Consider the following 24,168-nt stretch of genomic DNA (forward strand, 5'->3'; position numbering starts at 1 on the left):
TGGCCGAGCTGGGTCTCTGCCCTCTCGGGCTGGTGCCCTGCACTGCTGCCACAACTCCTGCGAAATTCCGATGCCTGTTGAGTCTGTTCGCACAGCCCCATCTCATGGCAAATCTTACAAACTTTCTACCTGATCATTTTATTTTCTGTAGTAGCAGGAATAGGGAAAACAACAAATTACTTCCCATTCTTTGGCTCCGACCACACTCCTGAGAAATCTGAGCCATCAAAGTGCTGATATTTGTCACAGCATGTTCCGAGGCAGGAGCATAGGACTAGAGGAAAGCAGCCTGAGAAGCCAAGGCCGTGTGTCTGAGGAGGCTGTTTTGGAGTTAAATTTTGCTTCCACGTCCTGCATACTTGGCGGCCTTCCAGGACGCCACCTCGAGACATTTGCGAGTGGCAAAGGCAAAAGAAGACAAATACCACTTTTGGGTTTGACTCATTTATTAAAAACTCTGATACCACATTGCAGACTCTGTAGGCTGGCTGAAAGAAATAACCCGGCCATGAGAAAGGGCCATCTGTGCTCAACCACTCCACCTCTAGAAGCACTTTCGGCTCCTACGTGACCAACAAAGCGAGAAGATCTTAAACCACAAAAGTTTCTCACTGCAGCTTATGGCCTCCATTTAAAATCCGAAATGATCACGCTTAACTGTCCCTGAGAGCATTTGTTTGAAGTCAATATTTAACTTAACACTCCACTTATTTTTTCTTATTCTTTTGTTAACTTTCGTTCTTTCATGCATAGAGTCAACATTCATGATACCCTTGTTCTTTCCCATCTTCAGTTACTCCAGAGGCATGGCGTGTGATGATGTCCCTTAAATCAGGTCTTTTGGCTGAAAGTACGTGGGCTTTGGACACTATTAATATTCTTCTGTATGATGACAGCACTGTTGCTACTTTCAATCTCTCCCAGGTAAGCCAGCATAGTCCAGCTAACAACCAAATTAGGATAGGAGAGCATCAGGCCGTGCACACTTGAGCTTGAACTAATGCCTAAATTGATTAGCACTAGGCGTCCAACACTGTTAATCACTGCAGTTGGTATCGGCCAGCCTTAATCAATGTAGAGTTATCTGGGATAATATTCATTGTAGTCTTTAGCGTGTGTACATACACACCTCTATTTCTTACAAGAGAACAGTGACTGTGTGTATGTGTATATGGGATAGATGACAGTAGTAACATTAAATTGTTTAGAATGAATATTAGCAGGCCAATGGGAAGTAATCAAAATATAACATTAAGTTGTGACTGGAGTCAGCATTGGAAACACAATTGGTTGCAATGGGACATTATCCTACTTTCCAGGAGGACTTGACATCTTTCTTTTCATTAAAAAGATATTCAATTAGAAATTTTAGGCCGGGCGCGGTGGCTCAAGCCTGTAATCCCAGCACTTTGGGAGGCCGAGACGGGCAGATCACGAGGTCAGGAGATCGAGACCATCCTGGCTAACACGGTGAAACCCCGTCTCTACTAAAAAATACAAAAAAAAAACTAGCCGGGCGAGGTGGCGGGCGTCTGTAGTCCCAGCTACTCGGGAGGCTGAGGCAGGAGAATGGCGTAAACCCGGGAGGCGGAGCTTGCAGTGAGCTGAGATCCGGCCACTGCACTCCAGCCCAGGCGACAGAGCGAGACTCCGTCTCAAAAAAAAAAAAAAAAAAAAAAAGAAAAGAAATTTTATATTCTATACATTTATAGAATGTATAAATATATATAGAAGGACAGAGAACAGTTTAATGAACCCCCATGTACCTCTCAGTCAGCTAAAATAGTTATGAACTCATGGCTACACTTATTTCTTAGTCTGTGCTCTCCCATTTCTGCCTGTCTCCAGGTTATTTTGAAGCAGTCATGTAAAAGCCTACTACTATTAATGAGCTTAAACCCCTCCTTTGTTCGGAGTTAGGCTTCAGGTAGCTTCCAGCATAATAGCTAGAAGAGACGAGCACTGAAGGTCGGGAAAAATGCCCCAAGAGTCCACTGGACTATAGACTTTTAAAGAAATATTTAGAAATTAAAAATGGAAAATGGTCATTTTCCCTACAGTATACAAACAACTCTCTACTTTCAGTGCAAAAACTAAAACACTTAATTTCCTTGCTTCTATGGAAATAAGGCCAGAATCTTCTACTTCTTTCTTCTCTCATTTAAGCCCTCATTATCAGCCTAGAAAGGCAATTTTTCAATTGCTAGAAAGTTTATTAATAAGGTCATAAACATTGTACGAGTGCTGTGTTAACAGAAAATAAGTATTTAAAAACTGTGTACTGCATTTGCTGGAGTAAAACGCGCTTTCATCCTTACGTTAGGTGAACTGTTGTTGATCACATATTTTCATAACCAGAATTGCTTTATTAACTTTCCCTTCTCCCCTGGGAAAAAAAGGGAAAATGCCCTTGGAACATTGTGCCTTCAGCACGTTAAAAGCAATTCTTTCTAGTTGGTGCTAGGGGCTTCCCCTGACTTCTTAAAAATGTTTCCAACTCTACTTTCAAGACACTGACAGTAGGATATGAAGGTATAGCTGATTTCCAACATCTACCGGGAAAGAATCCTTTTTGTTACTTACTCTTTAGAGTTCCTAAACGTGGTGGGGGTGTTGGGAGAGAGGGCGGTTGCTAATCATGAAGTGTATTGGTTTTTTCTTGATATAAACATTTGCTTAAAGGAAACCGAATTTGTTCTTGTAGTCAGTGGTTCTCTCATAGTTTTTTTTGTCTTTCAGCTAGAGTCATAAATAACTGAAATGTAAAATTGCATTTTATGAAACATTCTAATTTATTTATCAGAGGCTAAATTGATTTGTTTTTAATTTTCAGTGTTCATGAGCTACCACATTGCTGAAATTACCTCCTCCAAAAGATATATAGAGAACATAAATTAGGGTAACCTATGGTACCTGAGACAAAAATAACCATAAAATCCTAAGAAAAACAACCATAAAAATCCCGGCGAGCAAGTCTCAGATAAATAATAGAAGAGAACAGAGTCACTTTGGGCAAAAGAGTCTATAAAATCCATGTTCTAACTCTTCTAATAATGAGTACATTGTCTCTAAATCAGGAACAGAAAGGTAAAGAACAGCAAGGCACTCCCTCAGTGCTAATATTAGAAATATGAGAATAAAAAGTAAGTTTTTGTGTAGATAGTCTAAGCAAGGAAGCAGCAAATAAGAAATATGCTAAATGTCGGTGTAGTTTATACTGTGAAATTCAGGAAATTCGCTGTACCTGAAAGGTAGTTTATCTTTCATGGTCCAGCCAAAAAGGAAGACAAATGTGTGACAATTATGAAAAGGTATTGACGGGTCTCAGGATCTTTACCCTCCTTGATGATATTTGATGTCATGACATTGTACCTGTTCTTTCTTTCTTCTCCTCCTCCTCCTCTCCAGTTGTCTGGATTTCTGGAACTTTTAGTCGAGTACTTTAGAAAATGCCTGATTGACATTTTTGGAATTCTTATGGAATATGAAGTGGGAGACCCCAGCCAAAAAGCACTTGATCACAACGCAGCAAGGAAGGACGACAGCCAGTCCTTGGAGGACGATTCTGGGAAAGAGGAGGAAGATGCTGAATGTATTGATGACGACGAGGAAGACGAGGAGGACGAGGAGGAAGACAGCGAGAAGACAGAAAGCGATGAAAAGAGCAGCATCGCTCTGACTGCCCCGGATGCCGCTGCAGACCCAAAGGAGAAGCCCAAGCAAGCCAGTAAGTTCGACAAGCTGCCAATAAAGATAGTCAAAAAGAACAACCTGTTTGTTGTTGACCGATCTGACAAGTTGGGGCGTGTGCAGGAGTTCAATAGTGGCCTTCTGCACTGGCAGCTCGGCGGGGGTGACACCACCGAGCACATTCAGACTCACTTTGAGAGCAAGATGGAAATTCCTCCTCGCAGGCGCCCACCTCCCCCCTTAAGCTCCACAGGTAGAAAGAAAGAGCAAGAAGGCAAAGGAGACTCTGAAGAGCAGCAAGAGAAAAGCATCATAGCAACCATCGATGACGTCCTCTCTGCTCGGCCAGGGGCACTGCCCGAAGACGCAAACCCTGGGCCCCAGACGGAAAGCAGTAAGTTTCCCTTTGGTATCCAGCAAGCCAAAAGTCACCGGAACATCAAGCTGCTGGAGGACGAGCCCAGGAGCCGAGACGAGACTCCTCTGTGCACCATTGCGCACTGGCAGGACTCGCTGGCTAAGCGATGCATCTGTGTGTCCAATATTGTCCGTAGCTTGTCGTTCGTGCCTGGCAATGATGCCGAAATGTCCAAACATCCAGGCTTGGTGCTGATCCTGGGGAAGCTGATTCTTCTTCACCACGAGCATCCAGAGAGAAAGCGAGCACCACAGACCTACGAGAAAGAGGAGGATGAGGACAAGGGGGTGGCCTGCAGCAAAGATGAGTGGTGGTGGGACTGCCTCGAGGTCTTGAGGGATAACACGTTGGTCACGTTGGCCAACATTTCCGGGCAGCTAGACTTGTCTGCTTACACGGAAAGCATCTGCTTGCCAATTTTGGATGGCTTGCTGCACTGGATGGTGTGCCCGTCTGCAGAGGCACAAGATCCCTTTCCAACTGTGGGACCCAACTCGGTCCTGTCGCCTCAGAGACTTGTGCTGGAGACCCTCTGTAAACTCAGTATCCAGGACAATAATGTGGACCTGATCTTGGCCACTCCTCCATTTAGTCGTCAGGAGAAATTCTATGCTACATTAGTTAGGTACGTTGGGGATCGCAAAAACCCAGTCTGTCGAGAAATGTCCATGGCGCTTTTATCGAACCTTGCCCAAGGGGACGCGCTAGCAGCAAGGGCCATAGCTGTGCAGAAAGGAAGCATTGGAAACTTGATAAGCTTCCTAGAGGATGGGGTCACGATGGCCCAGTACCAGCAGAGCCAGCACAACCTCATGCACATGCAGCCCCCGCCCCTGGAACCACCTAGCGTGGACATGATGTGCAGGGCGGCCAAGGCTTTGCTAGCCATGGCCAGAGTGGACGAAAACCGCTCGGAATTCCTTTTGCACGAGGGCCGGTTGCTGGATATCTCGATATCAGCTGTCCTGAACTCTCTGGTTGCATCTGTCATCTGTGATGTACTGTTTCAGATTGGGCAGTTATGACATAAGTGAGAAGGCAAGCATGTGTGAGTGAAGATTAGAGGGTCACATATAACTGGCTGTTTTCTGTTCTTGTTTATCCAGCGTAGGAAGAAGGAAAAGAAAATCTTTGCTCCTCTGCCCCATTCACTATTTACCAATTGGGAATTAAATAATTAATTTGAACAGTTACGAAATTAATATTTGCTGTCTGTGTGTATAAGTACATCCTTTGGGGTTTTTTTTTTTTCTTTTTTTTAACCAAAGTTGCTGTCTAGTGCATTCAAAGGTCACTTTTGGTTTTTCACGGATCTTTTTAATGTTCTTTTCCATGTTGTATTGCATTTTGGGGGGAAGCAAATTGACTTTAAAGAAAAAAGTTGTGGCAAAAGATGCTAAGATGCGAAAATTTCACCACACTGAGTCAAAAAGGTGAAAAATTACCCATTTCCTATGCGTTTTACTCCTCAGAGAATGAAAAAAAAACTGCATCCCATCACCCAAAGTTCTGTGCAATAGAAATTTCTACAGATACAGGTATAGGGGCTCAAGGAGGTATGTCAGTCAGTAGTCAAAACTATGAAATGATACTGGTTTCTCCACAGGAAAATGGTTCCATTAGGCTGGGAGCAAAAACAATGTTTTTTTAAGATTGAAAATACATACCTGACAATGATCCGGAAACTGCTCCTCACCACTCCCGTCATGCCTGCTGTCGGCGTTTGACCTTCCACATGACAGTTCTTCACAATTCCTTTAATCATTTTTTAAATATTTTTTTTACTGCCTATGGGCTGTGATGTATATAGAAGTTGTACATTAAACATACCCTCATTTTTTTCTTTTCTTTTTTTTTTTTTTTTTTTTTTTTTAGTACAAAGTTTTAGTTTCTTTTTCATGATGTGGTAACTACGAAGTGATGGTAGATTTAAATAATTTTTTATTTTTATTTTATATATTTTTTCATTAGGGCCATATCTCCAAAAAAAGAAAGAAAAAATACAAAAAACAAAAACAAAAAAGAAAAAAAAACAAAAAAAAAGAGGGTAATGTACAAGTTTCTGTATGTATAAAGTCATGCTCGATTTCAGGAGAGCAACTGATCACTGCTTCATGAATCAAGGTGTGGAAATGGTTGTATATGGATTGATGTAGAAAATGGTTACCAGTACAGACAAAAAAGAGAAAATGAAAAAAATACAACTAAAAGGAAGAAACACAACTTCAAAGATTTTTCAGTGACGAGAATCCACATTTGTATTTCAAGATAATGTAGTTTAAAAAAAAAAAAAGAAAAAAACTTGATGTAAATTCCTCCTTTTCCTCTGGCTTAATGAATATCATTTATTCAGTATAAAATCTTTATATGTTCCACATGTTAAGAATAAATGTACATTAAATCTTGTTAAGCACTGTGATGGGTGTTCTTGAATACTGTTCTAGTTTCCTTAAAGTGGTTTCCTAGTAATCAAGTTATTTACAAGAAATAGGGGAATGCAGCAGTGTATTCACATAATAAAACCCTACATTTGGAAGAGACCTTTAGGGGTTACCTACTTTCGAGTGGGGAGCAACAGTTTGATTTTCGCAAATTACTTAGCTAATTAGTCTTTCTTTGAAGCAATTAACTTAGTCTAACGACATTGAGGTATGATCATTTCCAGTATTTACGGGAGGTGGCTGCCGACCCACTTGAGGTGAGATCTCAGAAGCTTAACTGGCCTGAAAATGTTAACATTCTGCCTTTTACTAACTCCATCTTAGTTTAATCAAAGTTCAATCTATTCCTTGTTTCTTCTGTGTGCCTCAAAGTTATTTTACATTTAGTTTACTCCACCGTGTATAATATTTATACTGTGCAATGTTAAAAAAGAATCTGTTATATTGTATGTGGTGTACATAGTGCAAAGTGATTATTTCTATTTCAGGGCATATTATGGTTCTCATATTCCTTCCTACCTGGTGCACAGTAGCTTTTTAATACTAGTCACTTCTAATTTAAACTTTCTCTTCCTGGGTCATTGACTGTTACTGTGTAATAATCAATTTCTTTGAAACTGCTGCATAATGATGCTGTTAGTGGACCTCTACCTCTTCTCATCCCTCTTCCAATCACAGTATACTCAGAATACCCAGCCCCTCGCATACATTGTGTCTGTTCACATTACTCACAGTAATAGATGGAAGAGTTAGACAGGAACATGCAGTTACAGTCATTGTGAGACGTGACTCTCCAGTGTCACGAGGAAAAAAATCATCTTTTCTGCAAGCAGTCTCTCATCTGTCAACTCCCACATTACTGAGTCAAACAGTCTCCTTACATAACAATGCAACCATATATATGTTGAATTAAAGACCCATTTATAATTCTACTTTAAATACATCTGCTTGCTAAGAACAGATTTTAGTGCTCCGAGCTTCAAATATGGAGATTTGTAAGAGGGAATTCAATATTATTCTAATTTCTCTCTTACAGAGTACAAATAAAAGGTGTATACAAACTCTGAACATATCCAGTATCCCAATTCCTTTGTCAATCAAAAGAGTAAAATAATGAACAAAAGACTGTTGTTATGGTTTGCATTGTAACCGATACGCAACAAGTTTTTCTATCCTGATGTGCAACATAGTCTCTAGACTAATCCAGGAAGACTTTAGCCTCCTTTGCATATTCTCACCCCCGAATCAAGATTTACAGAAGCCCATGAAGAATTTGCAGCCTGCTTGAGATCATCTTGCCTATAAACTGAGTTATTGCTTTGTCCTAAAAATTAGTCGGTTTTTTTTACTATGAGGCTTTTCAGAAATTTACAGGATGCCCAGACTTTAAATGTGTACCAAAAAAAAAAAAAAAAAAAAAAGATAAAAAAATAAAGGTGCAAAGAAAGTTTAGTATTTTGGAATGGTGCTATAAAGTGGAATCTGTTGGTATTTGAGTGGATTTTTTTAATGTCACATAAGAGATGCTGGGTGGCGTCTGCTCAGCAATACCTATTCACAGTGTTTTGTTCGAGGAGAATGATATAGAAGCATGTTTTACTGATGAAGGTGGCCTGTTCAAAGACTAGTTAAGCTGTTTTTTCAGAGTTTATAATGAAGAATGATTTTTTTAAGGGCATATGGGCAGTCTTATACAATGTAAGCTATTAACTACCTCCTTTATGAAAAGAAGCCAGCCTTTGCCCTGAAGTCCATCCATTTAAAACTGTTGGAAATTTTTCATTTCCTATCAAACCATATGTACCTGTTCCCGTGTCTGTTCACCTTTGAGGAAGCAAAGGAAGTACTATAAACGAGCCACAAATGGACAGTGCAAACAGTCCTTTTCTTCTTGCTGAGTGTTGGTTCACTTCTTTATCTCAAGGGCCGTGGCCCAGCTGCCCGAAGTCCTGCTCAGCACCAGCCTAGGAGAACTTGGAAATAAACTTCATGGTCAGGCAAGATTGTTACAAACTCTGATGAATACACTTGGTAGCAGCATTTAATCTGCTAACAGGCAACATTACTCATGAATTTAACAGAGATGTATTAGCACATGCTATGTGCCTGGCTCTGTTCTAGGCTCTGAGGAGTCCTCAATAAACAATGACCCTGTTTCAATTACGTTCTAGTCGTTCATGTCAGACAATTACAGAAATAAACTAGTCTTCCAAATACAGTGTTTTACATTGAAAACACTCAGAACACTCCATGTTTATGCATTGAACACTTTTTTTATTTTTTCAAAGACAGGGTTTTTAGCTCTGTCACCCAGACTGGAGTGCAGTGGCATGATCATAGCTCACTGCAGCCTTTAAATCATAGGTTCAAGTGATCCTCCCACCTCAGCTTCCCAAGTAACTGGGATTCCGGGCATGTGCCACCACGCCCAGCTATTAATTTTTAAGAACTTTTTGTAGAGATGGGGACTTGCTATGTTGCCCCAGCTGGCCTAGATCTCCCAGCCTTAGGCTAGATATCTGCTTCCCAAACCTCTGGGATTACAGATATGAGCCACCATGCCTGGCTGAAAACACTCATTTTTGTTAAGAAATAAAGTAAGACACTGGCTGTTGAGAATAAGGGGATGTGATGAGATGAGCTCTGGACTGAAAATCAAAAACACTTAAAAGGTGAAGTCTCATCTGGGGTGTGGCCTGTAGGCTCCCAACTGTGCTCTGCAGATGTCCGAGGCCCTCCCATTTCAGAGCTGCTCCTGCAGAGCATGCGGTTCCTGGCCTGCCCAGGCTCCCGCCAGTGCGCTGGTGAGTCCTGACGTGGAAGGAGAAAGCAGCAGTGGCTTGGTACCCTGTGCTCTCAGCCTACACCATCAGCCCTTAGAAATGCAGGAACTGACTGCACCTGTGCAAAGGTCATAGTCAAGGCCTCCTGACCCCAGCCCCATGCTGTCAGGTGCACCCACCTGCATCTCCGGGCACTGTGCTAGCGCTTCTACCCTTGGTTTCTGGTCCTGGTTTGGAGGATCCATGTCATGTCATCCTCTAAAATGCCAAAGTCAAAGTGCTGAGTTAATTGACTTTGGGATTTAAAATGATGAAACCCTAAGGGGGAAGTTGGTGGGGCTGGAGGCGGAAGGGGCAGCCGCCAAGTGTGTCCTAAACATGAGACTCATTTGTCTTCCTGAATCTGATTTCAGGGACTTGAAGCTTTACCCCAGCTTTTTCCAAAGTGTGTTCTAAGAAACAGAAGAGAGCTCCAAAAAAACTCCTTACATACTCTCTTGGCAATCCATAGTCCATATTACCATATTAAAGATAGAAATCCTGCAGAAGAGACACCTGTTTAATCCGGGCATTTCCCAACGTAATTAACCTTGAAATTAAAAAAAAAAAAAAAAAAATCCTAAAAACACACTGCAGGGCTTTGGGAAACAGTTTTATCCACCAGTGGTCATGCCTGGCATTGCCCCGGACTGAATGTTCTCGTCACGTAAGTGATCAGTGTATATTGACCCCAAACATCCATCCATACATATACACTTTTCCTTTGGCTGGTGTCCTAAAATGTGTTTCACACGAAGTCCAAGAAAATAGCTTCCCATTTTCATAAATACATTGGCACTAAATACAGGCCTTCAATGGACTAAGCCGTTGTACTATAAAACATCCCTATGTCCACCTGACCTCTACATCCCACCACCCTCACACCCTTGAATCTGTCTGGTCTTTTAAGGGCTTCAGTTGGCGGGTACTGCCCTCCCCAGCCCGGCCTGCCCTGCTTGGGTTCTGCAAAACCCCCAGTGGGTTCGGCCTCCAGTTCACTCCTCAGATCCCCGCATCTTTCTGATTGAGGATCCCATTCTGTTGTACTCATATTGAAAATCGCCCGGCATCTCGCCAACACCAGCTTGATTCTGCATAATTTCTGTACCGAATGTCAGTTTTGGGTGTCCAGCACCCTGCAGTGGTGGAAGATCCCACCTTTTTTGCAGACCTGGGGGAAGCAAATCTCTGGACTACAGTCACACAGTAAATTTGCTCTGCCCTACCCTGCCCTAACCTAAAAAGTGGCTTGCAACACCTTTCAAAGGTCAGATGTGGCAGATGGCCAACCACAATGTTTTATTTGATACTCCTTTTCATCTGACACACAGCAGAGAGCGCTCCTCTAAAGAAAGGGCGCTACGGTCTTCATGCGTAGCTGGAGATAGGCTGCAGCGCTGTGGGCTGGAGAAGTGAGATTCACGATACTCTTCCCTTCCCAGTAGGCTTAAGGTCAGGTGAATCAATGAAGCTTGAGCTTTGATCTGCATAAGTTTGGTATTTAGCTGGCCCAGGATTTGTATATTCTACAAACTAGATTTTCCCCCAAGAGTTAAGGAACTGAAGCTTGGATGCGGCTCCTAAAAATGGTCTTCACCAAACAAAAGTGCTTCCTTCAGGCAAGAGCCACAGCATTTGTCGAGTTGCCTGCTGGTAAGTGGTGATTACTTCACATTTGGATGTTTTCTGCACTTGAAAGAATTTCATGGCTATTAGTGGTTCTTCACAGAAGCCTTGGTATGGAACATTATCACATCCATCCTCCAAAAACAGAAGCAGAGGCTGACACCCAAAATAACATGCTGAGTTAGAACCAAGCCAAGACCAGGAATGTGTATGTACCCAAGATATTTTGCAGCTTTACACAAAATCCAGGGGAGACCAGGGACTTTTAAAACAGAAGCTGTGATGTACATTAGCCACAGTCAGAGGGAGAGAGGGGTCTTTCATTAATTCTTCATTCTGGAGATGTAATGTCATATGCTCACTTTATATCTGTGCCTATATGAAAATGATACTGTTTAACCCAAAATCGGGATGGTATCAGCAGCACTCTGTCTTTGCATAGCAGGCTCTTCCAAGGGTCTCCTTACTGCTGTCATCCTCGTAATCCTTCAGAGCTTCCCTGCATGTTTTGAGGAATAAAGGGCATTATCATGCCTCCTTGGTGTAAGCAGCTCCTGTTACAGGGCTCACACCTGCACGACCTCTTTGGGCCTCCCTTATTCTAATGCCCAAGACTTGTGCGAACTCCTATGAGCAATTCAAGTATGAGTCCCTATTTGACACGCATACTCTCTTAAGGAGTAAAATTCCTAAAGCATGTCAGACACATTTTCTGCTCACCAGGATCTTCAAATACACCACAGAACTTTTATTGAAATTGTGGTTTCTTCAAAAAATGATCTGGGCCCATGGGCTTTCATAAATAATATTTTATGCTGGACATGGTGGCTCATGCCTATAATCCCAACATGGTAGGAGTCTGAGACGGGAGGATCACTTGAGGCCACAAGTTCACAACCAGCCTGAGCAACATAGTAAGATGTCTCTACAAAAGAAAAAAAAAATTAAATTAACCAGGCATGGTGGCACACACCTGTAGTCCCAGCTACTTGGGAGGCTGAGGCAGGAGGATTAGTTGTGCCTAGGAGTTCAAGGCTGCAGTGAGCTATGAGTGCACCATTGCACTCCAGCCTGTGCAACACAGCAAGACCCTATCTCAGAAAAAATAATAATAATGGGCAGGGCGCAGTGGCTTATACCTGTAATCCCAGCACTTTGGGAGGCCAAGGCAGGCAGATCTCTTGAGGTCAGGAGTTCCACACCAGCATGACCAACATGGTAAAACCCCATCTCTACTAAAAATACAAAAAATAGCCAGGTGTGGTGGTGTGCACCTGTAATCCCAGCTACTCATGAGGCTGAGGCAGGAGACTCTGGAACCCAGGAGGCAGAGGTTGCAATGAGCCAAGATCAAACCACTGCACTCCAGCCTGGGCAACAGAGCGAGACTCTGTCTAAAAACAATTTTAAAAATTAAAAAAATAAATGAAGCTCTATTATAAATTAGAATTCTGCTGCTGTCAACGTTAACCAAACCCTGGCCAACTTAAAGCTGAAATTCATAGTCATCTGGGGAGTGGGCCTGTCCCGCAGGAATTGGTGTAACATTCAGCCCTGAGTTTAGTTAGGTCCTCTTGGGAGCTTCGCTGACTTGGGGCTACTATTCCACTTAATAAATGACCTCCAGCACCCCTGTCAGACAACACTTAGGGTTCTGATTCAATACTTTTTTCTATGTTTCAGTTTTCATTCATCCATTGAGACTTAGAAGAAGACACCTGAGGAATGACAAGTGACAAAGGACATTTGGGGAGGACACTAGTTGCTTAGGTTTGGCTCATGGCTATAAAAATTCAGGTCTCATAAGACAGCTTATTTGTTCCTATGGGGGGAAGTGACGTGGTATATTTTACACATTTAAGATGAATACACTTAGCATGATTTTTTAAAATTACCCATAAGTGCAATGCTTGTTTTGTTAGTTCAGTGTGTTTTTCACCAAATGGTGTGAACATATGGCCAGAGCTTCCCTTGGCCATAAGATCTGAAGGGAGAAGAGTCCCCATGGCAAAGAGCCATAGTGATTTATCCAGATGAGTTTCAATTCCAAAGGGGAGCTTAGAGTGAAGGCCTCTCCCAGCCAACTTTCCATACGCAATCCCCTCTCCCCACATTTAACATTCGACTTCTGCTGTGTGGGTAATAGGAGATTGGAATGCATCTGGGGAAAAAAATGGGCTTTGTTAATTAGTAGAAGTTCATCTTGGTGGGCCCTGTTTTCAAATATTAAATGTGATATATTAGTTTGTGGGCTTGGAGTACTGAGCAATCAAATCTTGATAGGAACTGGCATCTCTTCCCACCCACCCAGAGTCTGTCTTTAGCAGCCGTTGTTGAATGGTGAGATCTGTAAGTGCCATGAATTGCTTTCAGTCTGATGCTTGAATGCGATATTGAACTTAGATTTTTGGAGAGCACTGCTTAAAGCCTCTTGCCTGGCTTACTTTGTGGCTTTTCAGTAGTTGAAAAGTGTATTGTTTTTTATTTTCACGATGGAAGGGAGGTCCTACTTCATCCCCAACCCTCATTCCCCGCCACTCAGCAAAGGTACTGGGGTGAGGGGTCATGACCTCCAGAGCAGCCAACGGGGTGCAAGACCCAGCTCTGTCTTCTAGGAGGGCTGGGTCTTTGTCAAGGGGCCCTGGTTCAGAGCGTGTTCACCTCCACAACTCTGTCTGTGTCATCCCTACAGCATGACAGTGGGCAAAGCGTGAGCACACTCTAGCATGTAATCAACATTCAGTAAACCATCGCGCTTTTTCATTCTGAAAGCAAATAACAAGCATCATCGTGTGCCTCATGGGGCCACACACGTCAGTAGGTGGAAGAGGCGGCCTAGGGAGACAATACTGTAGAGTGAGGGCCAGAGAGGCCACAGCAAGGTTCATGGCCAAGAAATCAGGAAAGGCAAGGAAACAGGCTCTCCCGTAGAGCCCTAGGAGGAGCGCAGCCCTGCCCCGCTGTGATGCTAGCCTGGGAGGCCTGTGGCCTACTCACAGCCACCAGAACTGTAAGCTCATCCACCTGTGTTGCTTTAAGTCACCAAATTTGTGGTGATTTGTTGCAGAAGCGCCAGGACACTGATAGGTGGGCTTTTTGAATCTGTGGTGCTTGTAGGATGTCCGAGGGGAGCCGGTGAGGGGGCAGCTGATTGCAGGGGTCCGGGCTCAGCACGAGGAGAGGGTTGGTGTCATCTCCATAGAGGTGGGGAGTGCCAGGTGAGTGGAGACCTGAGGGTGGGAGTGGATTCCCAGCAAGAGCATGGAAGAGGCAGGCTGGAAAGAGGAGGCAAGAAAGACAGGACGGAGAGGGCGGGTGAGGCGCTGGGAGAGGCCAGGGAGCTCATGTTGGTGTCAAGAGCCGAAGGCTTCCAGGAGACGCTGCCACCGGGCCCAGGCTGCAGGACTGCCCAGATGGTGGCACAGGGTTCCCTCAATTCTGCAGTGGGAGCTCGTGGACCATGCAGATGCCAGGGCCAGCACTGGGAGGGGCCGTGCAGATGCCAGGGCCAGCACCGTGGGCTGATGGGGAGGGCTGTGCAGATGCCAGGGCCAGTGTCAGGCGGGCACTGCCCTTGCCCACCTTCAGGGCCTGCTGTGAAAGGCTGCTCCATGGACACGCTCTTTGAGAGTCTTCTCGGGACAGAGACTTGGGATCCTCCGCACCCGGCTCACTCCCACTCTGGAAAGCCCTATCCCACCAGCGACCTTGCTTCTCCTCATCTATGAAAAATCATCCTACTTCACTCTTTACAAAGTGTGGGTGGAGAAAACGGCCTTCAGCACTCCTCAGAGCGCCTCCTCCGGCCAAGGAAGCTGCCTCCTGGGGTGTGTTTCTGCTCTGAAGGTTGCACCTTCGATCCTGAGGCGTGGAGAACTGGCCTGGGGTTGAAGGTGAGGCCGAGGACCTGGGTGAGGCTCCCCAGGGGCCCCGGCTGGGCTGAGAGAAGAATGGGAGCGTGCTCCACCACTCACAGGGTGTCCACACCTGGAGAAGGAAACCACAGGCTTTGTCACCTTTGTCTTAAGTCAGTGGGACAAACCTAGAAAGTGAGGTATTTTGGACAGCTCCAAGGTAGCTGTGTCCTGGCCTGCCCAGACCGAGGGCCCTGGGATTCCAGAGGCGCAGATTGGATCCCAGGATGTGTGGTTAGTGACTCCTAAGGCGGGAACACCTGGGTGAGCGAGGAGTGGGAGGCCGGTGCATATCCACCTTCCATCCCAGCCTCCTCTTCTGCCGGTCCTGTATTTCTCTCAAAGTCTCATCCGGCCACCAGAGCCTCCAGACTTCTCCAAGCCCCTGGCACATTCTGAGGTAAGCACCTAGGTTGACGGTGCCCTTCCCTCCACAGGCAGCACAGCCACGCTGGGGAGCGGGGGCCAGTGAATGGCCTGGGGACAGGTCACAAGCAGTCCAAGGTGGGGGTGCCCTGGCCTGCTGTCCCCTCCACTCCTGTCTTGGGAGCCTGTCTGTACCAGCACAGAAAGAACACCACGACAGTCACCCACAGGGCCTAGCAGCCGGGTTTTTCTCACCAAGAGCTCGTGTGGAGAGGGACGCAACACGTTCCCCTTTTATGAGGCTGCTCCCTGTCCCCAAAGATGGGGCTGACAGATGTTTCCGGGAAATGAGAGCCTGCCCTGCCCTTTCCCCAGGGCATCCTGGTCTACGCTCAGCCTCCTGGAAGCCCCTCCTGCTGAGCTGCCCACAGCCCTCCCTGCCAGCCTGGCCTCTCCTTGCGGCTCTTCCTCTTCTCATGAAGGTATGTGGAGGTTGGGGTTCGTGCTCTCTCTTCCTTGATTAACCTTGCCAGAGGCTTGTCTGTTGCAGAGAACCCACTCTCAGTGTCAGTGATTCCACTCACTGCTGAGTCATGAATTTCTCAGCTTACCCTTTCTTCTCCTTCCCTCCAGTTTAGCTTGTTCTTTACTATCCTGCTTCTTAATTACAACATTGATTTTCATTTCTGTTGAATTTTGTAAAACACATTCAGGTTATCCATTTTCCCCGGACACAGTGGCTCACGTCTGTAATCTCAGCTCTGGGAGGCTGACGCAGGAGGATCACTTGAGCCCAGGAATCCCAGACCAACCTGAACAATATAGTGAGACCCCCATCTTTACAAAAAATTTAAAACTTAGCTGAGCATGGCAGCATATGCCTGTGGTTCCAGCTGGTCAGGAGGATGGGGCGGGAGGATCGCTTGAGCCCAAGCAGTGGAGGCTGCAGTGAGCCGTGATGGCACCATTGCACTCCAAACCGGGCAACCGAGTGAGAGACCTTGTCTCAAAGACAAGACAAAAAACTACCAATTTTCTTCTCAGAACATTCCTATGCCATGACTGTTGTTTTACAAAAACCCACAATGGCTGTGTTATTTTCCTCTCCTACTTGTGATTTTTTTGGAGGCTCTTTTGGTTTGAAATAGGTTTTATTTGTCCCTGTTTTTCCTTGTACTATTGAATTTTAGTTTTATTGCATTATTATCATAACATGTGGCTTCTATAATTTATATATTTGATCACTTTTCATCTCTTATTTCTTCCATCGTTACTTCTCTGCTCATGCTTGCCTTCTGGAATCTCCAGGAATACCCAAGAGATACTCTGCGTTCTTGCCTTTTTCTTATGTTATTTATTATTTTTGCCTCTTTATCTTTTCTTCTGGGTGCTCAGAGAATTTCTAGAGTCATTAGTTTAGCTCTCTGTAATATCCAATATGCTGTTCATGGCTTCTGTCGAGCTGAAAAACCAATGAGTAATTAATGTTTTACTTCTAAAAACAATATTTATTTGTATTTATATATTTGTGCATATCTTGGTATAAAACAATATTTTAAAGTCTCAAATTGTTCTCTTCTACTTTTAGAGACAGGGTCTCTCTCTGTCACCCAGGCTGGAGTGCAGTGGGGTGTGGGTATTGGGTGGGCACGATCATGGCTCACTGCAGCCTCGAATTCCTTCCTGGGCTCAAGCCATCCTCCTGCCTCAGCCTCCTAAAGTGTTGAGATTACAGGCTTGAGCCACTGCACCTGGCCAGGTTCTCTTTTCACAGAGGCAATTTTCTCCCGAGTTTCCTTTAGAATAGAGTTTTCTTCTGTTTCTTGGAGAACATCAATTTCACAGGAAAATAGTTGCTGGAATTGCTCACATAAGCTCCCTTGTTTTACATTTCTGGATCTTTTATACGTTCAATTATTTTTCTCCATAATCTATTGGATTTGAGATGGATTTTGTTGGAAATTGTGTTGAAATATTTCAGTCTCACACAAAGGAGTAAAGAGAAACTGAAGGGACCCCGCACCTCCAGAGTCCCTTCTGTTCACCCCCTTCCCGCCCCTGGCCGGCTCCTGGCCACAGGTGGCTGCACCTCCACAGCCTGGGGAGCACGACGTCCCAGCTCTTCTGTTTCTTTTGGAATTTGCTGTAGCTTTTGTGACCTAGAACATGACCAGGTTTTTATTATGAAAAAAATATATAATATCTTTTTAAAAACATTTTATTTTGCAATGATTGTAGACTCACAGCAAGTTGCAAAAATAGCACGGAGGGGCCCCGTGTGCCGTTCCCGGTTTCTCCTGTTTCTCCGGTTTCTCCGGTGCTGTGTGCGAACCAGAGGGCGGTGTGGCGACCAGGAAGGGGGCCGGCATAGTGCGCGTGCGCAGAAACAGCCCCGCGAGCCGGCAGCCAGTTCTCCCTTTCCTAGACTGCAGAGTCCGATTCAGCATGGGCCGGCCTGCTGCCCTGGTGTTACAGCCATCACGGGGACTCTGAAGATGCCTCCTCCATGACTAGACGATGAGAGTTTATGCTAGGGCCCCTGGTTCTCTGTCCTCACAGGCCTCTCCCTGCTCGCTTCACCACACAGATACTCACACGTGCACATGCTCTGACACACGCGTGCGTGCACACACATACACACACGCGTGCACACACATATACGCTTACAGCCATGCACACACACGAACACACACTCATACACTTACGCTTATCACAGTCACACACACATACTCACGCATTCATGTGTACACACGTGCAATTACATACACATACACACACGCTGGGCCAGGGCTTGTCCCTGGAGCCGGGCGCCCCCAGTCCCCCCAGCTCTGGGAACCCGGGCATCCTCACTGCCTCCCTGCCACCTGCATTCTCGGGTCCCCAGGGCTGTGCTCAGGCGTGGCCTCTGCCATCTGCCGGTCTTAGCCCCAGCAACCCTGTGGGTCTCCTACTGGGAGGCCTCCTACCTGTGCTCCATGGTTGCATGGTGTAGGGATGTAGGTGTGTGGATTTTGGAGGGCGTGAGCCCTGCATGCTCAGTGGGGTGCAGCAAGAGTTCCGGAGACTGTTCCCTCTAGATAGGGGGACCAACTGGTCCCAGCTTTCCTGGGACTTCTCTCGTTTAGGCCCCGAAAGTCCCACATCCCTGGAAGTCCTGGGACACCCTCCCCTTGCCCTCCTAGGACCCTGGGGCCTTGTTCCTGAGTCAAGGAAGGGTCACCCTGCGGGTGTCCCCAGCCAAGAACTCTGCTCCAATGCATCCATCACCTCTGTGGCTAGAGGAATCTGTTGGCGTTCCATTGGTGAATGGTGATGTCCCCTCACTCCCAGCCCTGTGCCCCTGGGAGGGGCCGTGCAGATGCCAGGGCCAGCACTGGGAGAGGCCGTGCAGATGCCAGGGCCAGCATTGTGGGCTGATGGGGAGGGCTGTGCAGATGCTAGGGCCAGCTCTTCCCTGCCTTTCCAGGTTCTCATCACAGTCGCACGCCCTTTTGCCGGTTGGCAGGGCTGGAGAGAATGGGCTGGAGTCACTCTGACCTGGCCTCTTGGGTCACTGTCCTCATCTCAGGCAGGGTTGTCCCAGCAGCTGTCACATGACTCTATGGCTTTGCCCACCTTAGAGAGTGACTCACACAACAGTTGCCCCCACCTGGCCCCGGCCTGGTTCCTCTTGTCATTTCTTCAAGATGAGCCTCCTCCCAGCCCTCCTGGGTGGCTCCTGCCACGTGGTGCCCAGTTCTCTTGCTCCTTCCTCAGTAAACAGTCAGAAGCCGTGTTCTGCGTGTGTGGCATAGGTCATGTCCCTCGTCCACCCAGACCCCAGTTGTAAGGGCAGGGCCTTTGCCCAGCTCGGAGCTGGGGTGGGGCTGGGCCCCTGGAAAGCAGAGCACATAGCAGTGGTAAGGTGAAGACCCTCCAGGAAAACAGCTGTCCACGCTTGGTGTGTTTTCTCGTTAGCTTACTGGGCATCGATTGATTTTACTGGTAAGGAGAGAAGGCAGTGTTTCCTCTTTCCTCAGTGACATTGTGGGGCCATTTATGAGCTGTGGTTTTCCTACCTCCCTTCCCTGGGAGGGAATGGCTCTGTCTGCCCCAGTGCAGGGCAGCTTGGGGAACACAGATGGGTCCCCAGGGAGGACTCCTTGAAGGACAGTGGTGAGGCAGGAGGACGGCCCGGGGGCCCTCCAGGTGACAAGCAGCTCCTGACTGGTCCGAGGAGGCCCATTTGCATTGCTCCATGGTCAGTGGAGTGAAGCGACAGCTGCAACCTTTGTGAAGAAAACACAGAGAATCCCACCGGTGTCACAGGGCCGGGGATCTTTCGTACTCATGGGCACCAGAAACGGCCCAAATGCCCTGCGGGCAGGCAAACCCCCAAAGCTGATTTGGAAGGAGGAGGTCTCCTCCAATACCAAAGGAAAGTGCTGGGCGCTCCCCCATAGTGGCAGTGGACTGTGACTGCCGGTGCCCCTCCGCATCGCTCCCTCTGGTCCCCCACAAGCCCTTGGCACTCATGTCCAGGAGGCTCCCATTGCTCAGCAGATGTTGAGGGGGCACTTCATGCTAAAAGCGTGCTGGAGCAGAATGACTTCTTGGTCTCTTCATGTTTTAGGCAGCTCCTTCCGTTATGGGTCCCAAGAGCGCTGCCGCCTCCCAAGGGAACACAGAGCAGGTGGCTGGCGTCTGTCCTGTGCAGGCAACAGTGGTCCAGGGGTGCTCCCGGATGGGGCAGAGCGGATGGATGACAGAGGGAGGGGGGCTCTAAGGAACAAGTGAAGCTGCATTGGTGTCAGCAAAGGAAGACATCCGCCTGAAGGAGGTGCGGGACAGACAGGTGCTGGCTGGACTGCTGTGCGGGGATGAGGATGTTATTTTTGACAAACTGAAGGGAAACATTCAGAAGGCCATTCGCGAGCATGGTAATGGGCTTGTCGCTTGTGCTCGGTGACAGCTGTAGTGGCTTCTAATTTCTCCTGCACCTCCAATTACCCTTCAGGAGCAAGTCCGTCCTCACAGTCAAGCCTTTCCAGCCAGCAGATCCAAGTGAGGAATAAGATCTATGCAGCTTCCGTGTGTCTCTGGGAGAGACGATTGATAAAAGCAATTAGAAGTTTCTGGAATTGCTTGGAGAAGAGAAGGCCAGCGGGAGGGGAGGAGGCGAAGATGAGGAAGGAGAGGGCACAGGTTAATAACGCCTGTCACGTTGCCGAGGGGATGCTGAGGGCCACGGCTGGGCTCTGTTTCAGCTTGGAGCAGAACAAGGAAGAAAGGGTAGCCGTTCCAGCAGGGAGGAGGTGGCTGGGCATGAGGAAGCCTGTGGCTGACGGCTTCGGGAAGGGCTCCAGGGAGCTGCAGTCCCTGGGGCAGCACCCCGGTGCAGGTGGCTCCGGTGGCCCCTGGGTTTGGCGCCCAGCACATTCCCTCGACACAGCGTGGCTATTTAAGGCCCAGGCCAGCATCCCATCGGGTGCTTTTAGCCGCGTGCATCTCCTGAGCCTTTGGGGCTTCTGGGGCCTTGGTGACAGCAATCACCAGGCCTTTCATCCCCTGGGCTCTGAGCATCCCCCTCAGCGGAGCAGCAGCCTTGGAGGGGGTGAGTGGGGAGCGGCTGGGGGCGGGGGACCGGCGGGCCCTCTCCGTTGTCCCCTGCAGCGGCAGGCGCTGGAGAACTCGGCTGCAGTCATTAGAGCCGGGAGTTGGCGACTGTTGGGGCCTTGTGTGGGGATGAGCTGTTAGGACTTTCCTTCCTTTAAAGAACAGGGACTGGTAAAATCGTATATATGAAATCAAAGCAAAGAGGAACCTGTTTTAGAGGTGAACAAGAGAGAGCTCAGAGAAGCGCATTAGGGACATATGGCATTTGTCAATCAAACGCAGAGCAACCTTCAAAAAGCCATTAGAAGGCAGCCCCATGCCGGCTCCGCCATTTGTGCGGCTGAGGGCTCCCCCGTCCCGCAGGCCCCACAGACGCTCTGTTTCTGGGACTAATTAGCCTTCCAGAGGGCAATCAAGGGCCTCTGCTGGAACTTTCTTAGGAACTGAGCCGTTAGATGGCTTCAAATGGACACCACTAGAAACAGGCAGGAGCCAATTAGGCAGCGACTCCCTCCCGGGGCCCGGCCAGGCTGCGGAGCCAGCCGGGAGGCTCCAGCAGCCTCTTGGTGCTCCCTCTCTCTGACAACGCTCCTCCCTCGTTCCTCCCCACATCCCCAATCCTTGCACTGAGATCATTAACCTTCAGGGCTCCACGAGGGCAGGCAATGGGTCTGCTTTACTCGCTGCTGGGTCCTCGGAGTCTGGAAGGGTGCCTGGCACTGAGCAGGTGTTCACTCAGTGTGGCCAAATGTCTGGGTTTTGTCCCAGCAGAAGAAATTACGTGGGCTTTCCTTTGAGGAGCGTACTTTTAACAGGCCAGCCACGTCTACTTCCGCTTGGGTTGGACACAATTTAGGCCTAGGGAAAAGGGGTGTTAGTGCCGTCTTGTCACACTCGCCAGCCAGGCCCACTGGTATCCTCCCTGAGTTTCCCAGGGGAAGTGGGTGCCAGAGACCATCCAATGCCCCCACACCCACCGAGTCTGTCAACTGAGTGCTGGAACCAGGCGCCAGCTGGGGGCCTGCAGGCTGCCCTTGGCCTGGGACACCACTGCATTTTCCTGCAGGACCTGCCCACCGCTGACCTCCTGCGTCTGCTGCCATCCTCCACCTGCTAGCCCAGGCCAGGGCCCAGGGTGTGGGTGCTGGACACGGTGAGGGGCACAGGGAGCCAAGACTGCCTCAACCAAGGCCCGGAGCCAGCAGCTAACAAGCTGACAGGGAGACGGCAGGTAGCAAACAGTCACACAAATAGTCCTTTCCCTCACGTCCTCCTGTTCACCCTCCCTTCTTTGTCCTTTTCTTAAAATGAGAAGCTAAAAATATGTCCATTGTAGAAACTTAGAACAGTACAAGAGCATAGAGAAACAAAGTTAAAAATATCAGTTACCTGTAATTCTGGCACCCAGAAATATCCACTTTAATAAAGTATTCAATTTTATAAGCAAACTTTAAATTTTATTATATAATAAGCCTCTTCATGTCATTAATTTTTCTAAAGTTTGAGCCTTTGTGGCTGCCTAGGGCCCCATTTATTTCACCAATCCCCAGTTGTTGGACATTTATGTCTTTTCCACATTTTCACCCTCATAAAAAAATGCTGCAACAAACATCCCAGAAGGTAAATCTTTGTCACAATCTCTAATCAATTCATTAAGATAAATTCCAGGGAGTGAAAACAGTGTTTCAAATGGTATGACTATTTTTAAAGCTATTTGGACATGTGGCCAAGTTACACTCTTGGAATGTTGTGGAAAATCCCAGCAGAAGTCTAAGAGAGGATCTAGATCCAGTTCCTTGAACCCAGCCGGCACTGGGTTATTGTCCCTCTTTGCGACATTTGTTTTGTTTTCATTTCCTTGTCAGCAAGATTGAATTTTTTTTGGTATGTTCCTAACCTATCTATATTTTGTTTTCTGGAAATTTTCTATTTGTACCCTTCATCAATATTTTTTTTAACCAGACTACTAATCTTTTATAAAAGTTTATTCTGTTTGAATTATAAGCTTTAAAAATATCTCCTTTGTCACTTTTTTCCTCCCCCCCCCCACCCCCACCCCCACCCCCCTGTTTCAGACCTCAGTCTCTTTATCTACAAAATGCATCCCTGGGCCAAACGACCTCCTGACTCCAAAAGTCTTTTCAAGAGCTCACGCTGGCTGTGTTCTGCCCGATATGGCTGGTATAATCCTCCCTCATCTGCAGCCGGTTCAGGTCTCCCCGCCCTTAGCATAGCTCCAGGAAACTTGAATTTCAGTGCCTGCCTGAGTTTGAGTTTCACACTTGAATAACCAAGTCAGGTTTGCTAATCAGGCTTGCAGGTGTGAGGGCAGCTGGTCCCTCCCGGGGGAGGGTCAGGGCATCCACACCAGGAACCTCCAATGCTGGGCAAGGCTGAACCGCTGCAGAAATGCAAGACATGGCCCAACCACCCCCATTTATTGGTTGAGGAAATAATCAATTCTGTGACATGAAAGAATTTATCTCTAAATATGAAAAGGAGATTTCAGAACAATGTGAGCCATTCATGCACACATGTGCATGCACACCCACATGTGGAGACTGGGATCATGCACACACATGGAAACCAGATCATGCACACACATATGTGGAGACCCGGGCCATGTGCACACACACACATGCACACCCACACGTGGAGACTGGGGTCATGCACACATATGCACACCCACACGTGGAGACCAGAGTCATACAAACACACACATGGAAACCGGATCATGTACACACACACGTGGAGACCGGAGTCATGCACACCCACACATGGAGACCAGATCATGCACACACACATGTGGAGACCAGATCATGCACACACACACGGAGACCAGATCGTACACACATACACATGTGGAGACCGGGGTCATGCATACACACACTTGGAAACCGGATCATGCACACACACACATGGAAACTGGAGTCATGCACATCCACACATGGAGACCGGATCATGCACACACACATGTGGAAACCGGATCATGCACACACACATGTGGAAACCGGATCATGCACACCCACACATGGAGACTGGGGTCATGCACACACACATGTGGAAACTGGATAATGCACACACACACGTGGAGACCGGGGTCATGTGCGTGCACACACACACACGTGGAGACTGGGGTCATGCACACATATGCACACCCACACATGGAGACTGGAGTCATGCAAACACATGGAAACCAGATCATGCACACACACACGTGGAGACTGGGATAATGCACACACACGTGGAAACCAGATCATGCACACACACGTGGAGACAAGATCATGCACACACAC

The 24,168-nt window shown here is 47.2% G+C and overlaps 1 protein-coding gene across 5 annotated transcripts in view; it reads left to right on the forward strand.

Annotated features, from left to right (window-relative positions):
- ARID1B (AT-rich interaction domain 1B) overlaps window positions 1–8,012 on the forward strand; it is a 440,617-nt gene extending 432,605 nt beyond the window's left edge. For 4 of the 5 annotated variants that reach the window (XM_023206077.3, XM_023206081.3, XM_023206082.3 and 1 more), the window contains 2 exons: window positions 794–924; window positions 3,409–8,012. In XM_023206077.3, the coding sequence (XP_023061845.2) occupies window positions 794–924; window positions 3,409–5,133 (1,856 nt within the window). In that variant the 3' untranslated portion in view covers window positions 5,134–8,012. The remainder of the gene's footprint in view (window positions 1–793; window positions 925–3,408) is intronic. The other variant, XM_023206078.3, reaches the window with a different exon arrangement.
- The last annotated feature ends 16,156 nt before the right edge of the window (window positions 8,013–24,168 follow it).

The sequence above is a fragment of the Piliocolobus tephrosceles genome, chromosome 5 (genome assembly GCF_002776525.5).
Source record: "Piliocolobus tephrosceles isolate RC106 chromosome 5, ASM277652v3, whole genome shotgun sequence".
Taxonomy (NCBI): Eukaryota; Metazoa; Chordata; class Mammalia; order Primates; family Cercopithecidae; genus Piliocolobus; species Piliocolobus tephrosceles.